We start from the raw sequence: 22639 nt of genomic DNA, 5'->3' as shown, positions 1-22639 counted from the left end.
CCGAACCGTGGTTCGTATTCGCTGCTCAGACTGCACTTCGTCTCGTGTGTCGATTTCCTAGCCGGCCTGCGCTGCCGCAAGCACTGCGGCCAGTCTCCGTCTCCCTTGGGCGTGTCTTTATACTTTCGCGGCTTTTTGTCTAGGCATCCATCTGGCCGACTGGGACGCGTACGGGACGTTCGGGCATAACCCCACCTTCGTTCGCTCTTCTCCGCTTCCCCGCGTACCATTGCGGCTCGCCTTCTCGGACAGGCCCAATATCGCTTGGCCAGCTATCTCAGCCCCTCCACTTCTCGACGCGCCCGGATAGCGCTTTACTACCCCGCGTCGCACGTACGCTTCCTACATCAAGATATGCCTGCAGCAGGACTACGAATCGATACTTCTGTTGCTCTAGCGGGTCCCTCGTCCAGTCGACTCGCCCCGTCTACTCCTGGGTCCGCACAAAGCTCGCGGCTTCGCAGTGGATCTACTGCATCGACATCGTCATCTATCTGCAGCCCTGTTGCACGGGCGCAAGCCGGTCCGTCCACGTCCTGCCGGGCAACGCATGCCGCGTCCCGCATTTCTTGGTCATTCGAGCAGTCTCTCTCATACGAGGACGATAATGGCGAATACGTCCTGGCGATGCACGACTACGACCCTGAGGGCAACAACATCAACTGCCTCTCGTTCCAGGCTCGGCAGATCATCCGGGTATTGAATCGCGATCCTAGTGGGTGGTGGGATGGAGAGGTCGATGGGCGGAGGGGATGGTTTCCGAGCAACTACGTGACCTGTGAGGTTGGCCTGTTGACAGAGGAAGAGCTGCCAGACATGACGGTACGTACACCGCAATTGTGCGCATATCTATCTTTTCATGCGAGGTTCATGTCAATATAGCGCTCACGGTCAAGACATATACATTCCGCTTCTGTGGCTTCAAACAACTCATGGACGACTTCCGCCAATCGAGGCATCGACCGGCACGATACTTTCACGAGGACAGACCACCGTCCATTACACGCAGATGGCGGGGGTACGACGGACATATACTGTCCACCTCTCATGCGCCCTCTACTTCATGGCCTCTCCCTCTTGCAGAAAGCTGCGAGGGAGAACAGGATTGCCCACTTTCAACCATCGACGGCGTTCATCATCTCTTGCGTTCGAGCCATACTCTCCGACGTCGGCTGCTTTCAGCGCGACGCACCCATCCTCAAGCGGCATGGCATCCTAGCCCAAGAAAGGAAGCGCATATTGTCTGACCTCGCGTCGCTTGTAACCCAAGCTAGGAAAGCGTCCGAAGAGGAGACGGACGACGACCTTCGCGAGCTCGAGGTGGAGGCCATGGTCAGACTAGGTGGTAACCTATTCGCGCACGTCCGAGGGCTCCTGGCTCTCCTCACCCAATGCGGCATCGTGTTGCCCGCCCACGGAGGCCTTCCACCAGAGTCTACTCTTGGTACACACACAAGTCGACAGATGCAGAGCTCAGAAGACACAGCAGTGTCCGACGATGGTGGAGCTGGGCAGAAGTGGGAGTACGAGAAGTCAATCAACGGCATCCAGCGCAGGCCCTCCTCCAAGCAAATAATGGGGATCGCGTCGACGCCGGTGCGGGCGAAGAGTATGGGCGACCTCAAGACCCAGAGAGCCCGACCAAGCGATCTCGACGCTGCGCAAATGCCCACGAATAGCCATCGCAAGGGTATCGGCGGGTCGCTTCGCCAATCGTCGACTCCTCGTCCGAATCGGTACGCCAACGGTGTGATGGTTCGGCATGAGGCAGGCAACTCCGTCAGCAGCCATTCCTCCTCGTCTTCGTTCTCGTCCATTGAATCCATGACGACGCCCGCCACGCCTGTCTTCCCTTCAGGGCCGTCGACCACTCCAGAGGTCATGGAAGCATTGCGGTATACGCATGACCAGTACTTGTCCACCATCGCGGCATTCATCGGTCACGCACACTCGCATTCCCGTTCAACACATGCATCCAGCACTGGACACCTGTACGAACTCATCCGTGAAGTGGTGGACATGGTCTGCAAGCTCTTGACCATTGTCGATGCCGTACTGAAGCATCCTGACCTCCCGGTACCTAAGTCATCTGGCTTGCAGGCGGCGAAGGAAGCCCTGTACACCATCACGGGGAAACTCGTCGACTCGGTGCGTCTTCTGACGCTACCAGCACCAGAGGGTATGTCAGAGGAGGAAGAGAAGAGTCTAATACTGCGGTGCGCGACAGACGCTCTGAAGGTCGGGGCAGATTGTGTCGGTGCAGTCAAGAAGTGCTTGCGACGAGCAAACGGAGAGCGGCCCTTCATCATCCACCTTCCGACCATCAGCGAGTCCGACCTTACCTCCCCTCGCAAGTTCTCGCAATACGTGGCTACCCATGTCAGCCGCCCCAGCAAATCCGGTGGATTCCAGGCTTTGCACAAGCTATATGCCTCGAGCGATGCGGACGGAGACGATCAAGACCTCACTATACAGGCGAGGACACCGTCCTCGCCTGAAGTCACCATTCGGTTCGCGAGGCAGTCGGTTGCTTCACCGACAGGGGACACGCTACCAAACCCCTGGCAGCCGCCGGAGCCATCGTCTCCTCCCCTGACGTCTCCACCCTCGAACAAGCCGCTCCCGCCATTGTACATCCCTCGACACGACGTTGCACCGGACTTCCCGTCCCCAGTGTCATTGACACACACGGAAGACGACAGGACAACATGGGAGGGAAGTCACAGGAGACCGTACTCACCTGCTTCTTTCGACGAGAAGGTACTGCGTGGCGACCTGCCCGCTGGACCCGAGCCGGTGAGGCGAACGCCAGTCGCTTGGGCACTGACGCATGACCACGCCGCGGACGACGTTGCGTACAACAGCGACGGCCAGCTCGTAGGCGCGACGTTGGCTGCTTTGATTGAGCGGATGACGCCGCACGACTCCGTACCAGAGCAAGCTTTCTCTTCGGTGTTCTTCTTGACCTTCCGCCTGTTCACCACCCCCATGGAACTTGTGGGCGCCATCGTTGACCGCTACAACATCAAGCCCCCTGTTAGCTTTTCCCCGGACGAGGTGCACACGTGGAAGCAGCGAAAAGGGTTCCCTATCAGGTTACGCGTGTCGAACTTTGTGAAGATGTGGCTGGAGACTCACTGGCGTCCTGTTGTCGACAACGTCGCACTGGCGACCTTGTTTGACTTCACGCGTGATTGCCTCACGGAGGTCTCCATCCCGTCCTCCCAGCGGATCCTAGAGCTCATTGCCCAGTGGCAGTCAACGGATGAAGCGATGTCAGCCGTCAAGGCGGACCGGGCGCGTGAAGCCCTTATTTCCCTCAACCCACCCACCATGCCGTTATCGGAGGTTCCTCGGCCCATCATGACGAAGAACCTCTTGAATGCATTGAGACAAAAGAGCTTCGCGTCGATTTCGATCACAGATTTCGACCCGTTGGAGTTGGCTAGGCAAATGACGACGATGGAGAGCCATCTGTATTGCGCTATCAAGCCTGAGGAGGTGCTGGAGTCTGGCAAGGAAGGCGCGACACCCCCTATCAATGTGAAGGCCGTGACCTCTCTCAGCACGGCGATCACCGGGTTCGTGGCCGAAAGCATCCTGAACGAACTCGATACGAAGAAGAGGACATCATTGGTCAAATTCTTCATCAAGGTCGCAGACGTGAGTGTCACAAACGCATGCTATCGGCAATGTCTCATCGCATCCTATTTATAGCGGTGCAACTCGCTCAGCAACTTCAGCACTCTGCGTGCCATCCTGGCCGCGTTGGACTCATCAACCATCTCGCGTCTACATCAAACGTGGATGGTAAGTCAATCGACTTGGCGTTGGTCAAAACCCTATTGAAACCTGACTGTCCACAGGGCCTGTCGCAGAAGTACAAGATGCAACTCGAGGCCTTGCGGAAGCTGTCCGACCATGCGCGGAACTACAACGAGTACCGATCCCGCCTACGCAACACAGCCCCTCCGGCGATTCCATTCCTCGGTATGTGAATTTGGTTTGTCCATGTGTCATATATCTGATACTGTGCCTCTCCAGGTTTGTACCTCACGGATGTCACATTTTGTCGCGAGGGCAACCCTTCGTTCCGCCCGTCACCCAAGTCGCCAGACAAGAAGCTGTTGAACTTCAACAAGTATCACAAGCTTGCGCGCATTGTACAAGGTATGTTCACCATCCGAGCTTTTAGTATATACAACACGACTAATGAATGTTCATATAGACATGCAACGCTTCCAACTACCGTATAACCTGAAACAGATACCGGAGGTGCAGGAGTACCTCAGAGACGCTTTCGAGAAGTCGGCCCGGCAAGGCGATTTGCAGGACCTTTACAGGCGCAGTCTGCTGGTTGAGCCCAAGCATTCCACCGACACTCCGCCCACGAGCGACGTCCGACAGTTGTTCAACTGGACTCGTTCGCAGTCACATCAATCTACACCGACGTCTGCCACCGCATGATGACCATTCCTTCTAACCGGCTTTCCTCCATTGCTTTCGCGACGTCTCAGATCTCGTTTTGTATGCATCTTCGACATGAACCTTGTCTCCCATCTGTCCTTCATATTCCCTCTGTTCACAGACGCGCGACTCCCTATGATACCTCAGTCTATTGTGCATCTATTGCTGTCTATCTGTTGTACACACCGCATGTCTGGAGTCCGATGTACCAGCTATCTCCTATTGTTATTCGTTTCGTCTTGTCTTCCTTCACCCATTGTCAAAATTCGTCATCAGATATAGTATGGCTACCGGCTATGATCGTATCGTGTTACGTAGAAACCGATACCAGTCCTGTCTCGCTTCTTGAGACCCTCTTCGTCTCTGGCATTACTGAATTTGAGAACTGGGTAGGTATCCTCTCTGACATCCGGGCCGAAGTCAAGCACGAACGGACGCGACTGTGTCGCGCCGAACAGGCGGGAACCCTCGAGTATGACCGAGTACACCGGGGAGGAATCATTCCCTGGCGCGTGGACGCTCCAGCCCGCCGAAGGGTTGCGCACATCCCACAGAGCGACGACACTATGGCGCGCTGTCCCAGCCGCAATGTAGCTGGAAGCGCCCCCGCCGCAAGAGACGGAATAGTTTGGCTCGAAGAGCCAGGGATCGAACACCGACAGGACCGGGAGGAGGGGTGCTGGACAGCAAGGATCGGTCGAGTAGGCACGCTTCGAGGAGCGAAGATCGTGGACGCGCACTGGCCCATCGTACCACCCTGATACGATAATCTGGTCCGAGTGGCCCCACGGGGAAGATGGAGGCGCGCCTGCGATCCCGTAGACAGCGGAGGGCTTTGGGCGCTCGTCAGACGCGCCTGAGGCGAGGATGGCGGATGGGTTGGGGGACAGCCCGGCCGCGTGAATGTCGTGCACGGAGAGCGGGTTCATGGAGGAGGTACCGAAGACTGCGTATGGGGTCGAACTACGGGCGGACAGGTAGGTCGACCAGCCTCGGGAGTCCAGCTCCAGGAATTGAGGAACAGGTTCCGCGGAGGAGAGGTTCATGAACACTGCAGTACCGCTCGAGGAGAGCGAGAGAACGTAATTTCCTGCTGAAGACACGCTCTCCACGATGTCATCGCCGTGGAAGTAATTGCCTTCTCGGTGCAAAGGGTCGATGTGGACGTTCTGGTCATGTTTCCTTGGCTCTGAGAGAGGGAGGGTAACACGTTCCAGAGCGCCGTCGGCAAATCCGACGTAGAGGGTTTCGTCCCTACCACCGTCTTCGACCGAAGCCATGCTCGTGATGTCACGGTGGGCTTGCAGGCGATGGCTAGTGGTGTAGGCACCTTCGAATACCACACCTGGCGCCTCTCCAGGTTTAGCAACAGCGAACGCATACGAGTATATCGTGTTGCCTGCGCCGACTAACAGCCTGGAGCGGTTGATTGCCAGTGCTGGCTGGAGCTTTCCCATCCACTTTCGGGCCACCGGTCGTGCGACGAATTGATGTTTAGCCCAGTTGCGGTCAGTGATCGTGTGATAGCTATGTCATGAAAGATTAGTCTGCAATCGACACACCGGAGTGGAATCGGGATCTACGTACCGGACTTGCGCGTTCGGAGGCCATGTCATCAGAGACTTGGAAAGACTGCAGGATGATGGGCTAGTCTGACGAGCGAGCAGGCTCCATCCGAACTCGCTAACCTGTGAAGTGCATGTGAAGTCCACGCCTGTTGACTGACGGTTGCAGACACTCACCAAGCTATGCGCGTATGTACATGTTTCTGACAGTGCGGCCAGGTCGCGTGCAGACAAATACTGCATAATGACGATGATTACATCGCTGGGCAGTCGCTTGACGTGCATGACGCTGTTCCGGGCCCGGGTGAGCAAGTAGCTCGAATGCGTATGAGTATTCCCGACGTACTGTGCTTCACGCGCGAATGTGTGCCAGTGCGAACGAGCTTGGAATGGCTTGTCGGACGCAGAGCCAGGCGAGGGGAGCAATCTTGAGGCGGGCGTGGTGTCTGGAGCGGGCAGCCACTGCAACTGGGCTTATGAACGGTGCTATGCCATGAATTACATAAGCGGGTTTACGGGTGATCGCGATCGTCACGCGCGTGCCGAGGCGTCGAGGCACAACTGGCTGAGAGCAAGCCGCTGCTCTCTTCCACGACATACAACGCGCGCACCACAGTCCCTGACGCTTGCTAGCGGGCCAGGACATGAGAAGGGATGTTCGGATTCTACTCGTAGGCGACGGTGAGCCTCTCCGCAGTCCTCCGTGCAACAATTCTCATCCACCAGCTCATGCTAGAGGCTGTCGGCAAGAGTACCATCGTCACTTCGCTGATCAAGGAGTCGTTCGTTGCCCATGTACGAGCATTCCATTGCACGCTCTATGAAGCTCCTGACCGACAGACGCAACGTCAGGTCCAACACATAGTTCCCGAAGTCACTATACCCCCAGAAGTCACGCCCGAGAACGTTACCACCTACATAGTAGATTCCGGCAGTGCGTTCGCCGCTCCGCCTCCATGTGTGTAGCTGACCAACCGTCGGGAATGTTAGGCGGTCCGCAGGATCGGCCGCACCTCGAGTCCGAAATACGGAAAGCACATGTAATCTGCGTGGTCTATTCCATCGACAATCCGAATTCTTTCGACCGAATACCGACATACTGGCTACCGTACTTCCGACAACTTGGTGTTAATGTACGCTCTTCCTGAGGCTCACAGGACCATGCTGAATATGCCACGCTAAGGTGCCCGTCATTCTGGTCGGTAACAAGATTGACCTTCGAGGGGGAGAGGTCACGAACGAGGCGTTGGAGGAGGAGATTGTTCCTATCATGAACGAGTTCAAGGTGAGCCCTTACCTTTCCACGGGGCTTATTGAACTAAGCGTAGTCTCGTAGGAAGTTGAAACATGCGTCGAGTGTTCTGCGAAACTGCCCTTGAACGTGTCAGAAGTCTTCTACTTTGCCCAGAGAGCTGTCCTTCATCCTACTGCGCCATTGTACGACTCAAGAGACCATGTTGGTGCGCGTGCGTGTGCTGGAGAATTTGTGCTGAACGTATGTTTCATGCAGGTTCTGAAGAAGGAATGCGTCGCTGCGCTTCGACGAATATTCAAGCTGTGTGATACGAACAAGGACGGCATCTTGGATGCATCCGAGTTAAATGAGTTCCAGGTATGTCTGACACATTCCCTACCCTGCTTATGCCGCTTGAATACGCGAACCTCTCAGCGCAAATGCTTCGATGCCCCGCTCCAAGCTCAAGAACTGGAGGGAATCAAGGCCATGGTCCAAGAACACGCGGATGGTGGTGTCCGTGACAGCGGACTCACTGAAGCAGGATTCCTGTATTTGCATACCATCTTTATTCAGCGTGGTCGGCTAGAGACTACCTGGACTGTCCTGCGCAAGTTTGGCTATGCTGAGGATCTACGACTGACGGAGAGCTTCCTGTATCCGAAGCAAGTCTTCCTGCTTCGTTAATATTACAAGAAGCGCTGCTGACGTATCACTATAGATTCGACGTGCCCTACGACTGTTCTGTGGAATTGAGTCCGAAGGGATACCAGTACCTCACCGACATCTTTGAAACCTTTGACAAGGTCCGTGTCATCTCCTGCGTAGTCTATTAGGCTATCAACTTGTCCCAGGACCAAGACGGCGCTCTGAAGACGGAGGAATTGGAAGACCTATTCAGTACATCCCCGGGTAATCCCTGGGCAGGTCAGAAGTTCCCAGACACGACTGTTGCGGATGACACAGGTGCAGTCACTCTGCAAGGGTGGCTGGCACAATGGAGGTGTGCACAATGCTGTTCATCTCCGGACTGGCTTCTCATTACGCCGCCAATTCCAGCATGACGACTCTTCTCGATCATCGGACCACTCTTGCCTACCTGGCGTATTTGGGTTACCCCGACGAACCTCGGACGAGCGCGCTGCACATCACTCGACCAAGGAAGGTTGACAGGCGCAAAGGCAAGGTGACGCGCAATGTCTTCCTTTGCTACATGTGCGGAGCGGCGGGCTCGGGCAAGACCTCTCTACTTCGCGCATTCGCCGGGAAACCCTTCAGCGAGAAGTATGAGACCACGAAGAAGATGAACTCTGTTGTCAATTCAGTGGACATTGATGGGTCAGAAAAATACCTCGTGGTGCGTCAGATGTGTGCTCAGTGCCGTCATCCCCTCTGATGTGGTCGTGATAGTTGCAAGAGTTCGGCTCAAAATACGAGGCAGAAACGCTGCGGAATCCGAGAAAGACGGATTTGGCGGATGTCATTGTCTATGTACACGACTCGAGCGACACCAACTCGTTCTCGTACATCAGTAATCTGAGGGTGCGTTACTGCATCCATTATATCCGGATTTAGCTGACAGCCTTGCAGCAACAGTACAGTCTGGACCACATCCCAACGTTGTTCGTGGCAACGAAGTCTGATCTAGACCTCGCCCAGCAGGTACGTGAACGTTTATAGGGGCCTGCATAGCGGATGCCTGACCATGATCTCTAGAGACACGAGGTACAGCCAGATGTGTACTGCCGCAGATTAGGGCTGCAGGTTCCTGTCGCCGTCAGCGTGAAGACGGGGCAGATGGCGGACGTGTTCCATGCCATCTGCAGCGTTGCAATGAACCCGTACGTTGTCATGCTTTCTACACGCTGCATTCTCCTCACGTGTGCGCCTGCCCAGCAACTCCGCGTTACCAGGAGGCTCAGACCGCGCAATGACAGCCGCCGCACGCATCCGGATGTATGTCAAGGTGTGCACGCTGATCGGGGGTGTGGCGACGGGTGTTGTGCTTGTATATCGGACATTCGCTCGACCGGGCAGCTTGAGCAACGTTACAGCGCAGTGGATAAACTGGATTGTGGGCACTGCGTCGCGAAGAGAGCTCTAGTTACTACCTACTTACTAGCCTACTTCGACTATCCGACTATTCACCTACTTATAACCTCTACTTACATCTGCGTAGACCAGCTATTTCGACCGGGGGCTGGAGATTGTGATCAGCGAGGGATCGGAGGCAGGAGGGAGGCATGAAGTGCCCGGGTCCTGGCCCCGGGATCAAGGGACCCAGGACGCGCGACTCAGGCGTGGTGCCGGCGCTAGATGCGCTGTAAGTACACTGCGCGGGCGGCAGAATGACATATGTAACTTGAAAGAGCCTTCAACCGCGCCGTGCCAATACATCTCATCTCTGCACTCTACAACCACCATCGATCACGACCACCACGACCACGACTGCACGCTGTGCCTCTGAGTTACCCCTCGAGTGATATCCGGACAATAGGAGCTGCCCAAGCGCACTACTCACTTCACGACCTCTCGCAGCGTTCACGATGGATGAAGACATGGATTTCGACACCGGATCTACCAGTTACCCCCAGCCCGACGCGTACGGCCCTCAGCAGGCGGACAGCAACGGTGCGCCACCGGAGGATGGGCGGAAAATGCTGTACGTGGCCTGCGGTGCCCGCCTCTACCCCAGCTGACTTGATGTACCGCCCATCAGCGATCTCGTCTTCGTGCAAGACTGCACGGGGAGTCAGGGCAGCTACATATCCTCCGCCACAAGGAATATTGAAGAGATCTGCAATCATATCTACGAGTCTGGCAAGCTGCAGTCCCGGGAAGATCTACGCATTGGGCTCGTCGCGTACAGAGACCATCCACCGCAAGACCACACCTATGTCACCAAGAACTTCGGCTTCTCCTCAGACATCTCGCAGGTTCACAGCCACCTCTCGAGCTTATACGCTTCGGGCGGCGGCGATGGACCGGAGGCAGTAACCGCCGCACTCTGGGAAGGACTGAACATGGAGTGGAGACCTTACGCGAGCAAGATGATTGTGCTGATCGCGGATGCACCTCCGCACGGGATTGGAGAGTACGGCGATGGTAAGTTGTTTCCTTTGATATTTGCTTGAGTTCTTCATGGGTCGTGTAGGCTTTGACGATGGCTCTCCGGATGGAAATGATCCACTGCAGATTGCGCGGCAGATGGCTAGTCGCGGCATCACACTGGTATGAACCTTCTCATTGTACGTGTTCGTCCGGTTTGTCTGATTACGCTCAGTTCTTCGTGGCGTGCGAGCCTGCATTGAGTGGCTACGCAGTAAGTGTTTCTCAATATAAGCGGAGCATGGTACTGAACACAGTCCCAGTACGCGACAGACTTCTACCAAGCCCTGGTGAACATCACCTCAGGCCTCATGCTGCCTCTCACCACGGCAGACCTGCTCACACATGCCATTGTGGGCAGTGTGCTGGAAAACCTCGACATGGAGCGGCTTGTCCGTGAGGTCGGAGAAGCCGTCTCGCAAAGGATCCTCGGTAACAACGAGAGCGTCGATGACGTCGCGCGGGAGCTTCATGAACGTCTTCTGCTCCGTAACGAGAGCACCAAGAGAGTGGTCATCGAGAGCATCTACCGCGAATCCGAGGAGGCGAAGCACAACGTCAGCGTGTACATGAACTCGACTTCCCTCACGGAGGCACGCCCACACCTCAAGAGGGTATGCCGCTGTGTCTTCGATATCCCCTTCGCCTTGCTGACATTCCCATAACGCAGGTCCCTGGGACACGGTTCACTGACAAATACCTCCATGCGAGGATGACCTCACAGCGCTCATACGCCTACTCTCCCTACGCTCCCCGTTCCGGCAGTACGTCGACGGGTGTTGCTCCCGCCAGTCCGACCAAGTCGCCCAAATTGTCGAGCTCTCCGCCGCGCAAGGTCGTCACCGACTTCGCCGCCTTCGGTGCGCCCAAGAACGCGAGTGTCTTCGGCACTGCGGTGGCGTCGACGCCGTTCTCACTTGCGGGCGGGAAGGCGGCCTTTGGCGGCATCCGTGGTGCCCCACGGAGCACGACGTTCGATGATGACGATGACGAGGAGGAGAACGATGGTAGGCAGAAGGTCGAGCTGCGGGAGGACTCGATCACGCTCGATCAGGTGCGTTTGACCTTTTGCTGCTAGAACTTCGTACGAAGCACGTATGTCGAGGATGCAATACTGACTCTTTGTCTATAGGCTAGACGCATTGCTATGCAAAGCGCATGGAGGAGCATCCGTTCTTGAGGGTCTTCGTCGTTGTCTGGTGCCTGTGCTCGTCCAGGTGACGAGTAATCTGCTTTGTTAAATACGTTCGATGTGTGGCCTGTGACACGTCATGTTGCTGGTCACTGTCCACTCCCTATGTACTCTGCCATGTCGAAGGAAATGCTTGTATGTCTAATAGTCCGTCTTGCAAATAGTAGCACTCCGCTGTTGCATATGTGATGTACCAATATGACGCTGCCGGACGGAACACAGTACCATAGCACCATCGTGTAGAAGTACATACGTGGATGATACCTAATGGGGTCGTTATGAAGATGAAGTCCTTCGTTGTTTCTTTTTGTCCCGTCCCTCTTGATGTGTTTTGTCTTTCTTGCGCTTGCGGGACGCGTCTTCGGCCGCCCCCGCTGCTTCCGACTCATCCGCAGGCTCCCTACTGAGACCTTCTGGTACAACCTCAGCCTCCTTCCGTTGTTGCTTGAGCCTCCGGCGTCCCTCCTTCGCAGCTCGCCTCTCTGCCTTCCGCCTCTTCCGCTCCTCGCTCTCGCGGTTCCTATCCCCATCCTCTGCTCCCTCCGCACCCTCCGCAGGTGTTGATGCTTTCTCCGCTCTCCGATTCTTCTTCCCTCCTTCCGCCTCTACTTCCTCGTTTGCAATTAACTCCTTCGCCTCTCGTTTCCGCCTTTTCTTTTCCTTCTTCGTCTCACTAGCATCATCATCATCGAGCGCAGACCGCTTCTTCTGCTTCTTTGGCTGAGCGGCGGACTCCACGTCCGGCGAGGGATCAACAGCGCGCTCCTTCCCCTTTCTGCTCTTCCTTGTAGGAACGGGACTCGTCTCGCGATCCTGCGCAGACTGGGTAGTGGTGATAGGTGGGGTCTGGCTCTCCGACTGGGCGACCTCCAAAGGCTCGTTGGGGCCAAGGACAGGTCCACGAAAGAAGTTCGCATAGAGTATGCGTTTCGCAGCCTCCTGCTTTGCAGCTGCCATGACGCTCAGTCGTGGCGTGACGCTACCGCTCCCGCTGGCCTGCGAGTCTGGGGTGGCGGTCCCGGGGAGGGCGGGCATGCCTGTCTTTGGGCGACGATTCGAGATGATTCCTGTCTTAGTACGTTGAAGCTCGAAGGTGGGTGTAGAAGTGTCTTCACTATCCTGGGAGGCGATGAATGGCTGCAGGAGATGGAGACTCGCAAATCGACTCACAGAATCATCATCGTCATTCTGGATCTTGACCTGAATGCTCATGGCCGCCGCCTCAAAGACGCTACGCAAACTCTATGTTCAGACAATCGATGCACATTTGAAGACACGGTTGGAGACTCACTGGTCCCAGAAGGGAAACGCCTCGTCGCGATCCTTGCCCACTCCCGCGAGTGATTTCTTCTGGGTGACTGCTACTGGCCGCGAGATGGCACCTTGACGCAGGCCCGTGCCCTTGCCTCCCCATCCTTGATTGACGAGGTATGCGTGTCCGTCGATGGGCATGGCGTCGTCGAAGGCGTCGCCGCGAGACTGCACTCCGTGAGTATATACAGGTCCGTAGACGCCCAATGCCGTACCGGTACTCAAAATCTTGCCGCACGTGGTCATGGATCGAGATCTTGTCCCGCTTTCCCGATCGCCGAGCTCATCCTAGATTCAACGAGCATCGCAAACCCGTGGCTTCGCCACGGGTTTACGGGGCAATTTCTTCATTCTGTGCTTCATGTAACTTTTAAGATTTCATGCTTATGCAATGCCAGACCTGGGCTTCGCCTCAGGTCTGGCGGCGGTTCTTTCATTCTGTGCTTTGTGTTACTTTGAAGGTTATATGCTTGGGCATTGCCAACCCATGGCGGGTGATTTCTTCATTCTGTGCTTCATGTTACCTTTAAGATTTCATGCTTAGGCAATGCCAGACCTGGGCTTCGCCTCAGGTCTGGCGGCAGTTCTTTCATTCTGTGCTTTGTGTTACTTTGAAGGTTATATGCTTGGGCATTGCCAGCCCATGGCTTCGCCACGGGCTGGCAGCGTTAGTTCATTCAATGCTGTGTGTTAGTCTTCATGCTTCCCGGCCTGTGGTTCAGTGATATCTTTGTCTTGTTGAATATAATCTGACATTTCTTACTATTTCCCGGTGCTGGTGTGATATTCCCTATTGTCCTGGTATTTATGTATCATTTTCCTGGTACTACTCAGATATCCTATTGCCCGGTACTGATTTCCCGGTGCTCACAATATGTTCAGTCTTGTGATTGCACTTTAATTGAATGTTTCCTGGCCTGTGGTACACATTCAGCAATTGTCTTCTTGAATATGATCTGATGTTTTGAATATCACCACTGTTTCATCCTATTATTTCCCGATACTGATATTCCCTATTGCCCGGTACTGATGTGTCCTGTTTTCCCACTACTGATATGTTATGTTTTCCCGGTGCTGACTAATTTATCATCCCTCAGTACTCACAGGTCCTATTTCCCGGTACTGAGTCGTCCTGCATTTCGCGCGGAAATCCCGCCTCGGGGACAGCTCGGGCGGGGTCGCAAGCGCCGGGAGGAGAAAGCGCCCGACCCGCCCGGCCGGTAGGTGGCTGAGGCCACGCGGCGAACGTGGACGCCATGTGCTTTCCATGTGCGTTACGCGCGCCACAGCAACACCGTCGTCCCATAATGTTACGAGCATCGCAAACCCGTGGCTTCGCCACGGGTTTACGGGGCAATTCTTTCATTCTGTGCTTCATGTAACTCTTAAGATTTCATGCTTATGCAATGCCAGACCTGGGCTTCGCCTCAGGTCTGGCGGCAATTCTTTCATTCTGTGCTTTGTGTTACTTTTAAGGTTATATGCTTCAGCATGCCAGACCTGGGCTTCGCCTCAGGTCTGGCAGCACTTTTTTCATTCTGTGCTTTGTGTCACTTTTGAGGTTATATGCTTCAGCATGCCAGACCTGGGCTTCGCCTCAGGTCTGGCAGCATTTCTCTTCATTCTGTGCTTTGTGTCACTTTTAAGGTTATATGCTTGGGCAATGCCAGCCCTTTGCCATAGGCTGGCAGCATTTGGTTCATTCAATGTTGCATGTAACTGTGTGGCATTGTAGTAGTCTTTTGCTACTGAAAATGCTCCATCTATGTGTAACATTGTCATATTCTGATGTGGAAGCAATAGATTCAACAGAAAGATAAAACTACAAATACTACATGGGGTACATTAGACCTGGGGACTGAAGCAAACATGTGAGTAAGTGTGTACCATAGAAAATTAGAAATAACATACACAGTAGGAATGAGCACCTCAGGGTACACAATGTTGGCAGTATCAGTATTGCCTTGGTCTACAGGAAATAGAACTTTAATCCTGTCTGCAGAAGTGCACCTGGAAAGAGCAACATAGAGTTGACCATGGCCAAAGACTGCTGTGCGCAGATCAAGTCCAACATTGACCACTGACTGTCCTTGAGCCTTGTTGATAGTCATAGCAAAGGCAAGACGAACAGGGAACTGTCTCCTGCTCAGTGGGATTGGCAAATCCTCAGCTGATGGCTCAATGCTAATTCTTGGGATGTAGACTTCCTTGCCACTATGAATGCCACCCAAAATTCGACATTTCAGGACCCTTTGCTTAATGTCCATGAGAATCATCCTTGTCCCATTGCATAGTCCATTTCTGGGATCAAGGTTTCTCAAGAGCATGAGGGGACACCCTTTCTTTAGCTCAAGCTTAGACAGTGGAAGGCCTGAGACATTGATAGAGTTGAGATATTCCACAGGATAGTGGATGTTCTGATCTCCAATGACTTTGTCTGCAGATGCCAAGGTGACTTTCTCTCCTGGGAACTTGTCCAGAACAACAGAGTTGATATGATCAACAGCATCATTCTTTGAGGAGAGGATAGTTCTCTGCAGGAAATATTCATCTGGCTTGTCCCCCTCACTGAGACCTGGGTATAGAGAATCTATCAAGCCATCCAAAGTGTTGGACTGGAGCTTCATGTTCTCAGGCAATTGGATTGTCTTTTGTGGAGACACATTGCTTCCAGCACCAACTTTCAGAAGCCACTCTGCAAAGGCTTGGCTGGCAGGACTGTTCTCTAATCTCATGTTCTGTGTCAAGTGAAGCACATGCATATGTCTCCACAAATGTGACCTCCTCAAGGAAGCTGCCACAATATGAGGTCTGGAGCCTTTGAAGACAACAGGAAGAGTCTGACGAAAATCTCCACCAAATACTACAGTGATGCCAGCAAATGGTATGTCCTTGTCCAAGATCTCACGCAAGGTTCTATCCACTGACTCAAAAGCAAATCTATGCTGCATAGGGGCCTCATCCCAGATTATGACTCCAGTTTGTTGCAGAACTCCATGTAGCTCACTGCCTCTCTTGATGCGACATGTTGAAGTCTCATGAATAGGGATGGGAATCTTAAAGCATGAGTGTGCTGTTCTCCCACCCTCAAGCAGTAGAGATGCCACTCCAGAAGATGCCACACAAAGTGCAACCTTTCCCTGAGCTCTCACAGCAGCAGCAATAGTGTTGCATACATAGGTCTTGCCACAACCACCTGCACTGTGGAGGAAGAACATCTTTCCCTGATTCAGGTTCACAGAGCTTAGGACAGCATCATATGCAGCAGACTGCTGAACATTGAAATGTTCAATATTAGCCTCAGCCTGTTCCATGAGAGCTTCATGATCATAGTCAAGCTCATGCTGCAGAAGGGGATTCTGAGCAATAGCTCCCCAAGGATGCTCAGGCATGGGCATAGGAGGAAAATCAGTCAGCTGCTTCCCATATTTGAGAAGGATCTGATTCAGCAGATATAGCCCATAATCCCAGACTTTCTCCTCAGTGGGATCAGCATAGCCAAGTTCAATCAGCTTATGGCTCAGATCATCACATAGCCCAGCTCTGAACTCATGCCATAGATCCTCAGGCTTGAGTGGATGAGAGAACAGCAGAATGATTGCAAAAAGACTTCTCAGTGAAGAGCCTGTCCTGAGCTCTGTAGCTTCTCTGAGGCATTGTCTCCATTCACCATCATCTTCCAAAAGACCTCTTGCAAGACATGCAGCCTTGAAAGTGGGATAGTGGGCATTGTTGAATGAGTAGAGATCATTCCAGCCTATAGCACCCTTGACCACAGTCAAGAGAAGACGAAGATAGAATCTCTCATTGGCTGATGGATGAACAAAGTGCATTCTTCCAATGGCAAAGCCTCTCTGTCTCACTTTCCACTTCTTTTGTTTCTGATCCCAAACAAATCTCTCAGGGAAGTTTTGATAGAGATGATTCTTAGCATCCTCCAACTCAGCATTGGCCTTGAACCACTCAGTGAGCTGAGTCTTGGATGATCTCTCTTCACCAACCACATCCTCAACCTGAGCATCTGACTCAAAGTACACAACCTGTTCATTTTTGAGATGAACAGGTAGCCTGTAGACTGTAGGCTTCTCCTCATGCATAGGAAACTCCAAGATGTGCCAGACAGCCTCAACAGGGCCAATGTATCTGGCATCCACATAGTCCTTAATCTCATCCACTTGGCCAACTTGCAAAGTTGTTCTGTCATTGCCTGTAGAAAGTCAGAAAAATATATATGATGTATATGAATATAGCCTCACCTTTGTAGATGTATTTGTGAATATACTTGACAGCTTTCACTGAAGCACAGACCTCCACATTGATGTGACAGTCAAACTCAGCCAACAGATGAGGGTTGTAAGGAACCACATCCTGATTTGTGAACACTTGGCCCTTAGAGTTTGTGAAAGTCCTCCCATTATCAGGCCTGGCATAGACAGGATATCCATCATCACCAAAGATGGTGTCCTCACAGAAGCTCCTGGGAAATCTCTTAGAGCAAGTACTGTTGTCAGACATGCAAGGTGCCTTGGGATATCCAGCACCACATGGACCATGTAGCATGCACTTGGTCACAGTTGCATACAACTGAGGATGTTCAACTGGGTCAGGTAGCTGAGCACAGACAATGCTGTCTACTTGAGAGGCATCATGGATCTTATGTTCTTCCTTGAAGAATATGAGAAGATGCATGTGAGGAAGACCTCTCTTCTGAAACTCAATTGTGTAGACATCAGCAGCCAAGTTGCCAAAAAATCCATCTTTGATCTTTTTCAGCAGAGCTTGTTTTTTCAGCTGGAAGACCCTTGCTACAATGTCTGGACGATCAGCTGCAGTCTGATGCTTAGCAGGATCATTCTCAGCAGAATTGATTTCCAAGAGTGCAGCTTGGATCTCAGGCCAATTAGGATTGGCAGTCATGGTCAGGAAGAGATCTGGTTTCTTATTTCTCCTGCAGATGGCCATTGAGTCCTGAAACAGCTGGTACATATGCCTTGAACTCCCAGCATGAGAGGATGGCAGAATGAGTCTCTGTCCTTGTTGACCCATATCTACTTGATCATTCTGTTGATCTGCCTGATTCATTGCATCCAACAGCCCTTGGTATAGCTCAGCTCTTATGGTCTTTTGATTATGCCTAACCCAGTTTAGATTAGCAGCCTCAATTGAAGCCCATGCATCCACCAAGTACTGCTGAAAGAGACGACCTCCTCTGAACAAATAGTCAAACTCATTGTTCTGAAGCAGCCTGGGATGGATCCTGTATGCATAGAAGCATCTCTGAGAGACCTCAGCACTCCTCACTCTGCCTTCTGGCCCTGGTATAGATGGTATGTTCATGTGCCATCCTTGATCCCCTCTTGGGAACAGCATGACATAGTGGAGTGGGAGGTATAGAGGATGCAAGTTGCTCACTCTCTTTAGTCCTCCACCTTGTAAACGCAGGACAATGTCTCTGTGCTTATCAACATCATCATCTCCAGAGCCAGGTATGACTGCAGCTACCTCCTCAGCTGTAGGAAGATTGTATCTCCTTTTATCTGCAGAGGCCTGCAAGATTATGTGGGCCTCAAGCTGCACTTGCTCATTGGCTGGCTTCTCCCTTATGATCTGATATGCTTGCTTGTACAGAGGAATGAGAGGGTTCACTTGCATGAGGGCATCCTGAATATCTGACATGACAGAGGCCATGACAGCCTGATCTCTGTTATTGTTCTCAGCATTGTTGGCAAGCCTTGTCTCCAATGCTTCAGCAGGATCATGGATATAGAGCTGTGCATATCTGGGAGCATCACCATCCTGAGGCATGAGACTACCCATCAGATGGTATAGATCCCCATGGATTCTGAAAGAATATGGCCCAGATCTCATCAGAACAGCTTGATCAACTTTAACTGCCACTGAGGTAAATGCAAAGGCAGCATTATAACGTCTTATGTGTTTCAGGAAGTGAGATGAGCGATTATCTACACCATTGAACAGCTTCTGCAAAGCCAATGGAGGTAGGGTAGGTGGGTCAAGCTGTACCTGACCCTGCAGACAGCATATGCCAAATTTAGGATGAATCAGGGAGGAGTTGGTCAATTTCTCTCCTTTGTAGTGAAGGGCTTTACAGCTTGGACATTCAAGATTCATGGGCCCAATGCTGTGTTTGACGACAGGCTCTGAGTATGGCCTTCTCCCCTTGGGAAGTTGCTGGATAGCCTGAACTTCATTGGCCTCATGCTGATGAGCCTCTAGTATATGGTCTACTTGTTGTTGATAGACATGAGCTACATGCTGCTCCTGTTCAACATATTCCAATTCCTCTTCCTCATGTTGCTGCTGCTGCTGCTGCAGTTGCTGTCTCAACAGTTCATCATGGGCAGCAATGTCCTGTTGGTGCTGGACCTGTCTCTCAAAGTCCCTTTGTCTCTGTAGCTCCTCATGAGCAGCAGCTTCTTGTTGAAACTGGACCTGTCTCTCAAGCTGTCTTTGTCTCTGTTGCTCCTCATGAGCAGCACTCTGATTTCTCCTATCAATGACTCTTTGGGCATGGCTTCTGTTTGTGTTTAACTCAGCCTCCTGCAAGTAATTTCTCCTGGGAGGCAATCTCTGACCATATGCCCCAGAGGGGCCTGCTACATTGACCTGTGCATGGCCATAAGGATACCCAGCATTATACATTCCAGCATTCCCAGCATTATAAGCCCCAGCATTATACACCCCAGTATTCCCAGCATACACCCCAGTGTTCCCAGCATTGTACACCCCAGGATTCCCAGCATTATACATCCCAGGGTATGGATAGCCTTGATATGGTCTTACAGGCATATCCTCCCTTAGCTGAAAAGCATGGCCCAGCTGAGGCTCATGGACTGGGGCAAGCTCAGGCCCATGTGGTCCAGGTTGAGGATCCACAGAGAAATCAGGCTGTCTAACTGAGAGATTTATTCTCTGCCTCTCACGGCGCTCACTGGGGGAAGTCATTTGACGACCCTGGCGCTCCTCCTCTCTCTCATGGAGCCTCTGTTGCTCAGGAGTGTGAGGAGAATGTCTGTTATGCACAGAATTAGCCATTTTGAGCTTAAAACAATTTTCTACTCACTGATTATCTCTCTGAGAGTTCCTGAAATACATGATTGAGCCATCTATGGTATAGAACAGATCATTACTTACTCATCATCTCTCTGTTGCTCAGGGTTTCTGTGCATTGTTTAGCCATTTATAATATATAATATGGATTTACTCACTGGGGCTCTCTCTGTGGCTCAGGACTGGGATGCATAGTTTAGCCATAGACAATTCAGGATTCATAATCACTCACTGATTCTCTCTCTCATTGGGCCTCTGTTGCTCAGGAGCATGAGAGGAAGGCCTGATATGCATGATTTAGCCATATCTGGATTTTTTGGTTGATTACTCACTGGTTTCGGCCCTGATTCATGACAGAGACTGTGATATGTGATCCTTAGTACAGGAATGCTCCAAAGGTCGAAATACACACCTATGCAGGTACAGACAGAGTCAGAGATGGGGGGAGAAAGCAAGTCGTCGCGCAGCTGCTGCGATCTCTGATAGTGGCCATCGCGCGATCGCCAAGGCGCCGGTGGCACGGGATCGCTTTGGCGCCCTAACGGACGACCGAGAGAGCGGACGGCCAGCAGGCCACGCGGCGAACGTGGACGCCATGTGCTCTCCATGTGCGTTCCACGCGAGTTACGCGCGCCACAGCAACACCGTCGTCCCATAATGTTATAGATAGACGAGCATCGCAAACCCGTGGCTTCGCCACGGGTTTACGGGGCAATTTCTTCATTCTGTGCTTCATGTAACTTTTAAGATTTCATGCTTATGCAATGCCAGACCTGGGCTTCGCCTCAGGTCTGGCGGCAGTTCTTTCATTCTGTGTTTTGTGTTACTTTGGAGGTTATATGCTTATGCAATGCCAGACCTGGGCTTCGCCTCAGGTCTGGCGGCGGTTCTTTCATTCTGTGCTTTGTGTTACTTTGAAGGTTATATGCTTGGGCATTGCCAGCCCATGGCAGGTGATTTCTTTATTCTGTGCTTCATGTTACTTTTAAGATTTCATGCTTAGGCAATGCCAGACCTGGGCTTCGCCTCAGGTCTGGCGGCGGTTCTTTCATTCTGTGCTTTATGTTACTTTGAAGGTTATATGCTTAGGCAATGCCAGACCTGGGCTTCGCCTCAGGTCTGGCGGCGGTTCTTTCATTCTGTGCTTTGGCCGCGTGTTACTTTGAAGGTTATATGCTTGGGCATTGCCAGCCCATGGCTTCGCCACAGGCTGGCAGCATTAGTTCATTCAATGCTGTGTGTTAGTCTTCATGCTTCCCGGCCTGTGGTTCAGTGATATCTTTGTCTTCTTGAATATAATCTGACATTTCTTACTATTTCCCGGTGCTGGTGTGACACTCCCTATTGTCCTGGTATCCTATTGCCCGGTACTGATTTCCCGGCACTCACAATATGTTCAGTCTTGTGATTGCATTTTAATTGAATGTTTCCCGGCCTGTGGTACACATCCAGCAATTGTCTTCTTGAATATGATCTGATGTTTTGAATATCACCACTGTTTCATCCTATTATTTCCCGGTACTGATATTCCCTATTGCCCGGTACTGATGTGTCCTGTTTTTCCACTACCCTCAGTACTCACAGGTCCTATTTCCCGGTACTGAGTTGTCCTGCATTGCGCGCGGAAATCCCGCCTCGGGGACAGCTCGGGCGGGGGTCGCAGGCGCCGGGGAGGAGAGAGCGCCCGACCGGTAGGTGGCTGAGGCCACGCGGCGAACGTGGACGCCATGTGCTCTCCATGTGCGTTCCACGCGAGTTACGCGCGCCACAGCAACACCGTCGTCCCATAATGTTATAGATAGACGAGCATCGCAAACCCGTGGCTTCGCCACGGGTTTACGGGGCAATTTCTTCATTCTGTGCTTCATGTAACTTTTAAGATTTCATGCTTATGCAATGCCAGACCTGGGCTTCGCCTCAGGTCTGGCGGCAGTTCTTTCATTCTGTGTTTTGTGTTACTTTGGAGGTTATATGCTTATGCAATGCCAGACCTGGGCTTCGCCTCAGGTCTGGCGGCGGTTCTTTCATTCTGTGCTTTGTGTTACTTTGAAGGTTATATGCTTGGGCATTGCCAGCCCATGGCAGGTGATTTCTTTATTCTGTGCTTCATGTTACTTTTAAGATTTCATGCTTAGGCAATGCCAGACCTGGGCTTCGCCTCAGGTCTGGCGGCGGTTCTTTCATTCTGTGCTTTATGTTACTTTGAAGGTTATATGCTTAGGCAATGCCAGACCTGGGCTTCGCCTCAGGTCTGGCGGCGGTTCTTTCATTCTGTGCTTTGGCCGCGTGTTACTTTGAAGGTTATATGCTTGGGCATTGCCAGCCCATGGCTTCGCCACAGGCTGGCAGCATTAGTTCATTCAATGCTGTGTGTTAGTCTTCATGCTTCCCGGCCTGTGGTTCAGTGATATCTTTGTCTTCTTGAATATAATCTGACATTTCTTACTATTTCCCGGTGCTGGTGTGACACTCCCTATTGTCCTGGTATCCTATTGCCCGGTACTGATTTCCCGGCACTCACAATATGTTCAGTCTTGTGATTGCATTTTAATTGAATGTTTCCCGGCCTGTGGTACACATCCAGCAATTGTCTTCTTGAATATGATCTGATGTTTTGAATATCACCACTGTTTCATCCTATTATTTCCCGGTACTGATATTCCCTATTGCCCGGTACTGATGTGTCCTGTT

General features: G+C 52.4%; 6 protein-coding genes across 6 annotated transcripts; 3 read left to right on the top strand and 3 right to left on the bottom strand.

Moving 5' to 3' along the window:
• Window positions 1-249: 249 nt before the first annotated feature.
• C8Q71DRAFT_328942 (ras GEF) lies at window positions 250-4611 on the top strand. The gene is made up of 6 exons (XM_047917865.1): window positions 250-822; window positions 883-3663; window positions 3718-3810; window positions 3867-3990; window positions 4045-4170; window positions 4229-4611. Exons 1-6 carry the CDS (start codon window positions 355-357, stop codon window positions 4465-4467), a joined length of 3831 nt encoding a protein of 1276 aa, XP_047782726.1. The 5' UTR covers window positions 250-354; the 3' UTR covers window positions 4468-4611.
• On the bottom strand, window positions 4611-6472 carry C8Q71DRAFT_328957 (uncharacterized protein). Its single transcript, XM_047917866.1, has 2 exons — window positions 6055-6472; window positions 4611-5994 (listed from the first exon to the last, which is right to left on the bottom strand). The coding sequence occupies exons 1-2, from the start codon at window positions 6315-6317 to the stop codon at window positions 4755-4757; spliced, it is 1503 nt and encodes a 500-aa protein (XP_047782725.1). The 5' UTR covers window positions 6318-6472; the 3' UTR covers window positions 4611-4754.
• A 129-nt stretch (window positions 6473-6601) lies between these two features.
• Window positions 6602-9644, top strand: C8Q71DRAFT_736905 (mitochondrial Rho 1). Its single transcript, XM_047922573.1, has 15 exons — window positions 6602-6713; window positions 6769-6827; window positions 6885-6966; window positions 7023-7165; window positions 7216-7317; window positions 7369-7488; window positions 7543-7644; window positions 7702-7931; window positions 7988-8072; window positions 8121-8269; window positions 8326-8623; window positions 8677-8808; window positions 8857-8928; window positions 8983-9107; window positions 9163-9644. The coding sequence occupies exons 1-15, from the start codon at window positions 6677-6679 to the stop codon at window positions 9368-9370; spliced, it is 1944 nt and encodes a 647-aa protein (XP_047782724.1). The 5' UTR covers window positions 6602-6676; the 3' UTR covers window positions 9371-9644.
• Window positions 9645-9812: 168 nt separating this feature from the next.
• C8Q71DRAFT_699989 (uncharacterized protein) lies at window positions 9813-11554 on the top strand (the record flags this gene model as incomplete). The annotated part of the gene is made up of 7 exons (XM_047920097.1): window positions 9813-9928; window positions 9986-10371; window positions 10421-10497; window positions 10550-10588; window positions 10638-10988; window positions 11045-11428; window positions 11507-11554. 7 exons carry the CDS (start codon window positions 9813-9815, stop codon window positions 11552-11554), a joined length of 1401 nt encoding a protein of 466 aa, XP_047782723.1.
• Window positions 11555-11647: 93 nt separating this feature from the next.
• On the bottom strand, window positions 11648-13159 carry C8Q71DRAFT_328828 (uncharacterized protein). Its single transcript, XM_047917864.1, has 3 exons — window positions 12858-13159; window positions 12737-12797; window positions 11648-12685 (listed from the first exon to the last, which is right to left on the bottom strand). The coding sequence occupies exons 1-3, from the start codon at window positions 13121-13123 to the stop codon at window positions 11843-11845; spliced, it is 1170 nt and encodes a 389-aa protein (XP_047782722.1). The 5' UTR covers window positions 13124-13159; the 3' UTR covers window positions 11648-11842.
• Window positions 13160-18124: 4965 nt separating this feature from the next.
• On the bottom strand, window positions 18125-19396 carry C8Q71DRAFT_693802 (uncharacterized protein; the record flags this gene model as incomplete). The annotated part of the gene is made up of 2 exons (XM_047919891.1): window positions 18125-18621; window positions 18670-19396. Coding segments are annotated over 2 exons (1224 nt in total), but the record flags the coding sequence as incomplete, so codon positions are not given.
• Between the last annotated feature and the right edge of the window lie 3243 nt (window positions 19397-22639).

Source organism: Rhodofomes roseus (genome assembly GCF_022264815.1).
Source record: "Rhodofomes roseus strain CIRM-BRFM 1785 chromosome Unknown C8Q71scaffold_3, whole genome shotgun sequence".
NCBI classification, from domain to species: domain Eukaryota; kingdom Fungi; phylum Basidiomycota; class Agaricomycetes; order Polyporales; family Fomitopsidaceae; genus Rhodofomes; species Rhodofomes roseus.
The sequence above is the reverse complement of the archived record's forward strand: the minus strand, read 5'-3'. Positions and strand labels throughout refer to the sequence as shown.

Bases quoted from the DNA above. Each gene is read 5' to 3' on its own strand.
- C8Q71DRAFT_328942 (XM_047917865.1), top strand. From the start codon at position 355: ATGCCTGCAGCAGGACTACGAATCGATACTTCTGTTGCTCTAGCGGGT. The intron at 823-882 runs GTACGTACACCG...ATGTCAATATAG, and splicing joins AAGAGCTGCCAGACATGACG to CGCTCACGGTCAAGACATAT. The intron at 4,171-4,228 runs GTATGTTCACCA...ATGTTCATATAG, and splicing joins GCTTGCGCGCATTGTACAAG to ACATGCAACGCTTCCAACTA.
- C8Q71DRAFT_328957 (XM_047917866.1), bottom strand. From the start codon at position 6,317: ATGCACGTCAAGCGACTGCCCAGCGATGTAATCATCGTCATTATGCAG. The intron at 5,995-6,054 runs GTACGTAGATCC...TTCATGACATAG, and splicing joins CCTCCGAACGCGCAAGTCCG to CTATCACACGATCACTGACC.
- C8Q71DRAFT_736905 (XM_047922573.1), top strand. From the start codon at position 6,677: ATGAGAAGGGATGTTCGGATTCTACTCGTAGGCGACG. The intron at 7,489-7,542 runs GTTGGTGCGCGT...TGTTTCATGCAG, and splicing joins TGTACGACTCAAGAGACCAT to GTTCTGAAGAAGGAATGCGT. The intron at 8,270-8,325 runs GTGTGCACAATG...CGCCAATTCCAG, and splicing joins GGGTGGCTGGCACAATGGAG to CATGACGACTCTTCTCGATC.
- C8Q71DRAFT_328828 (XM_047917864.1), bottom strand. From the start codon at position 13,123: ATGACCACGTGCGGCAAGATTTTGAGTACCGGTACGGCATTGGGCGTC. The intron at 12,798-12,857 runs GTGAGTCTCCAA...GAGTTTGCGTAG, and splicing joins GCGTTTCCCTTCTGGGACCA to CGTCTTTGAGGCGGCGGCCA. The intron at 12,686-12,736 runs GTGAGTCGATTT...ATCGCCTCCCAG, and splicing joins AGAATGACGATGATGATTCT to GATAGTGAAGACACTTCTAC.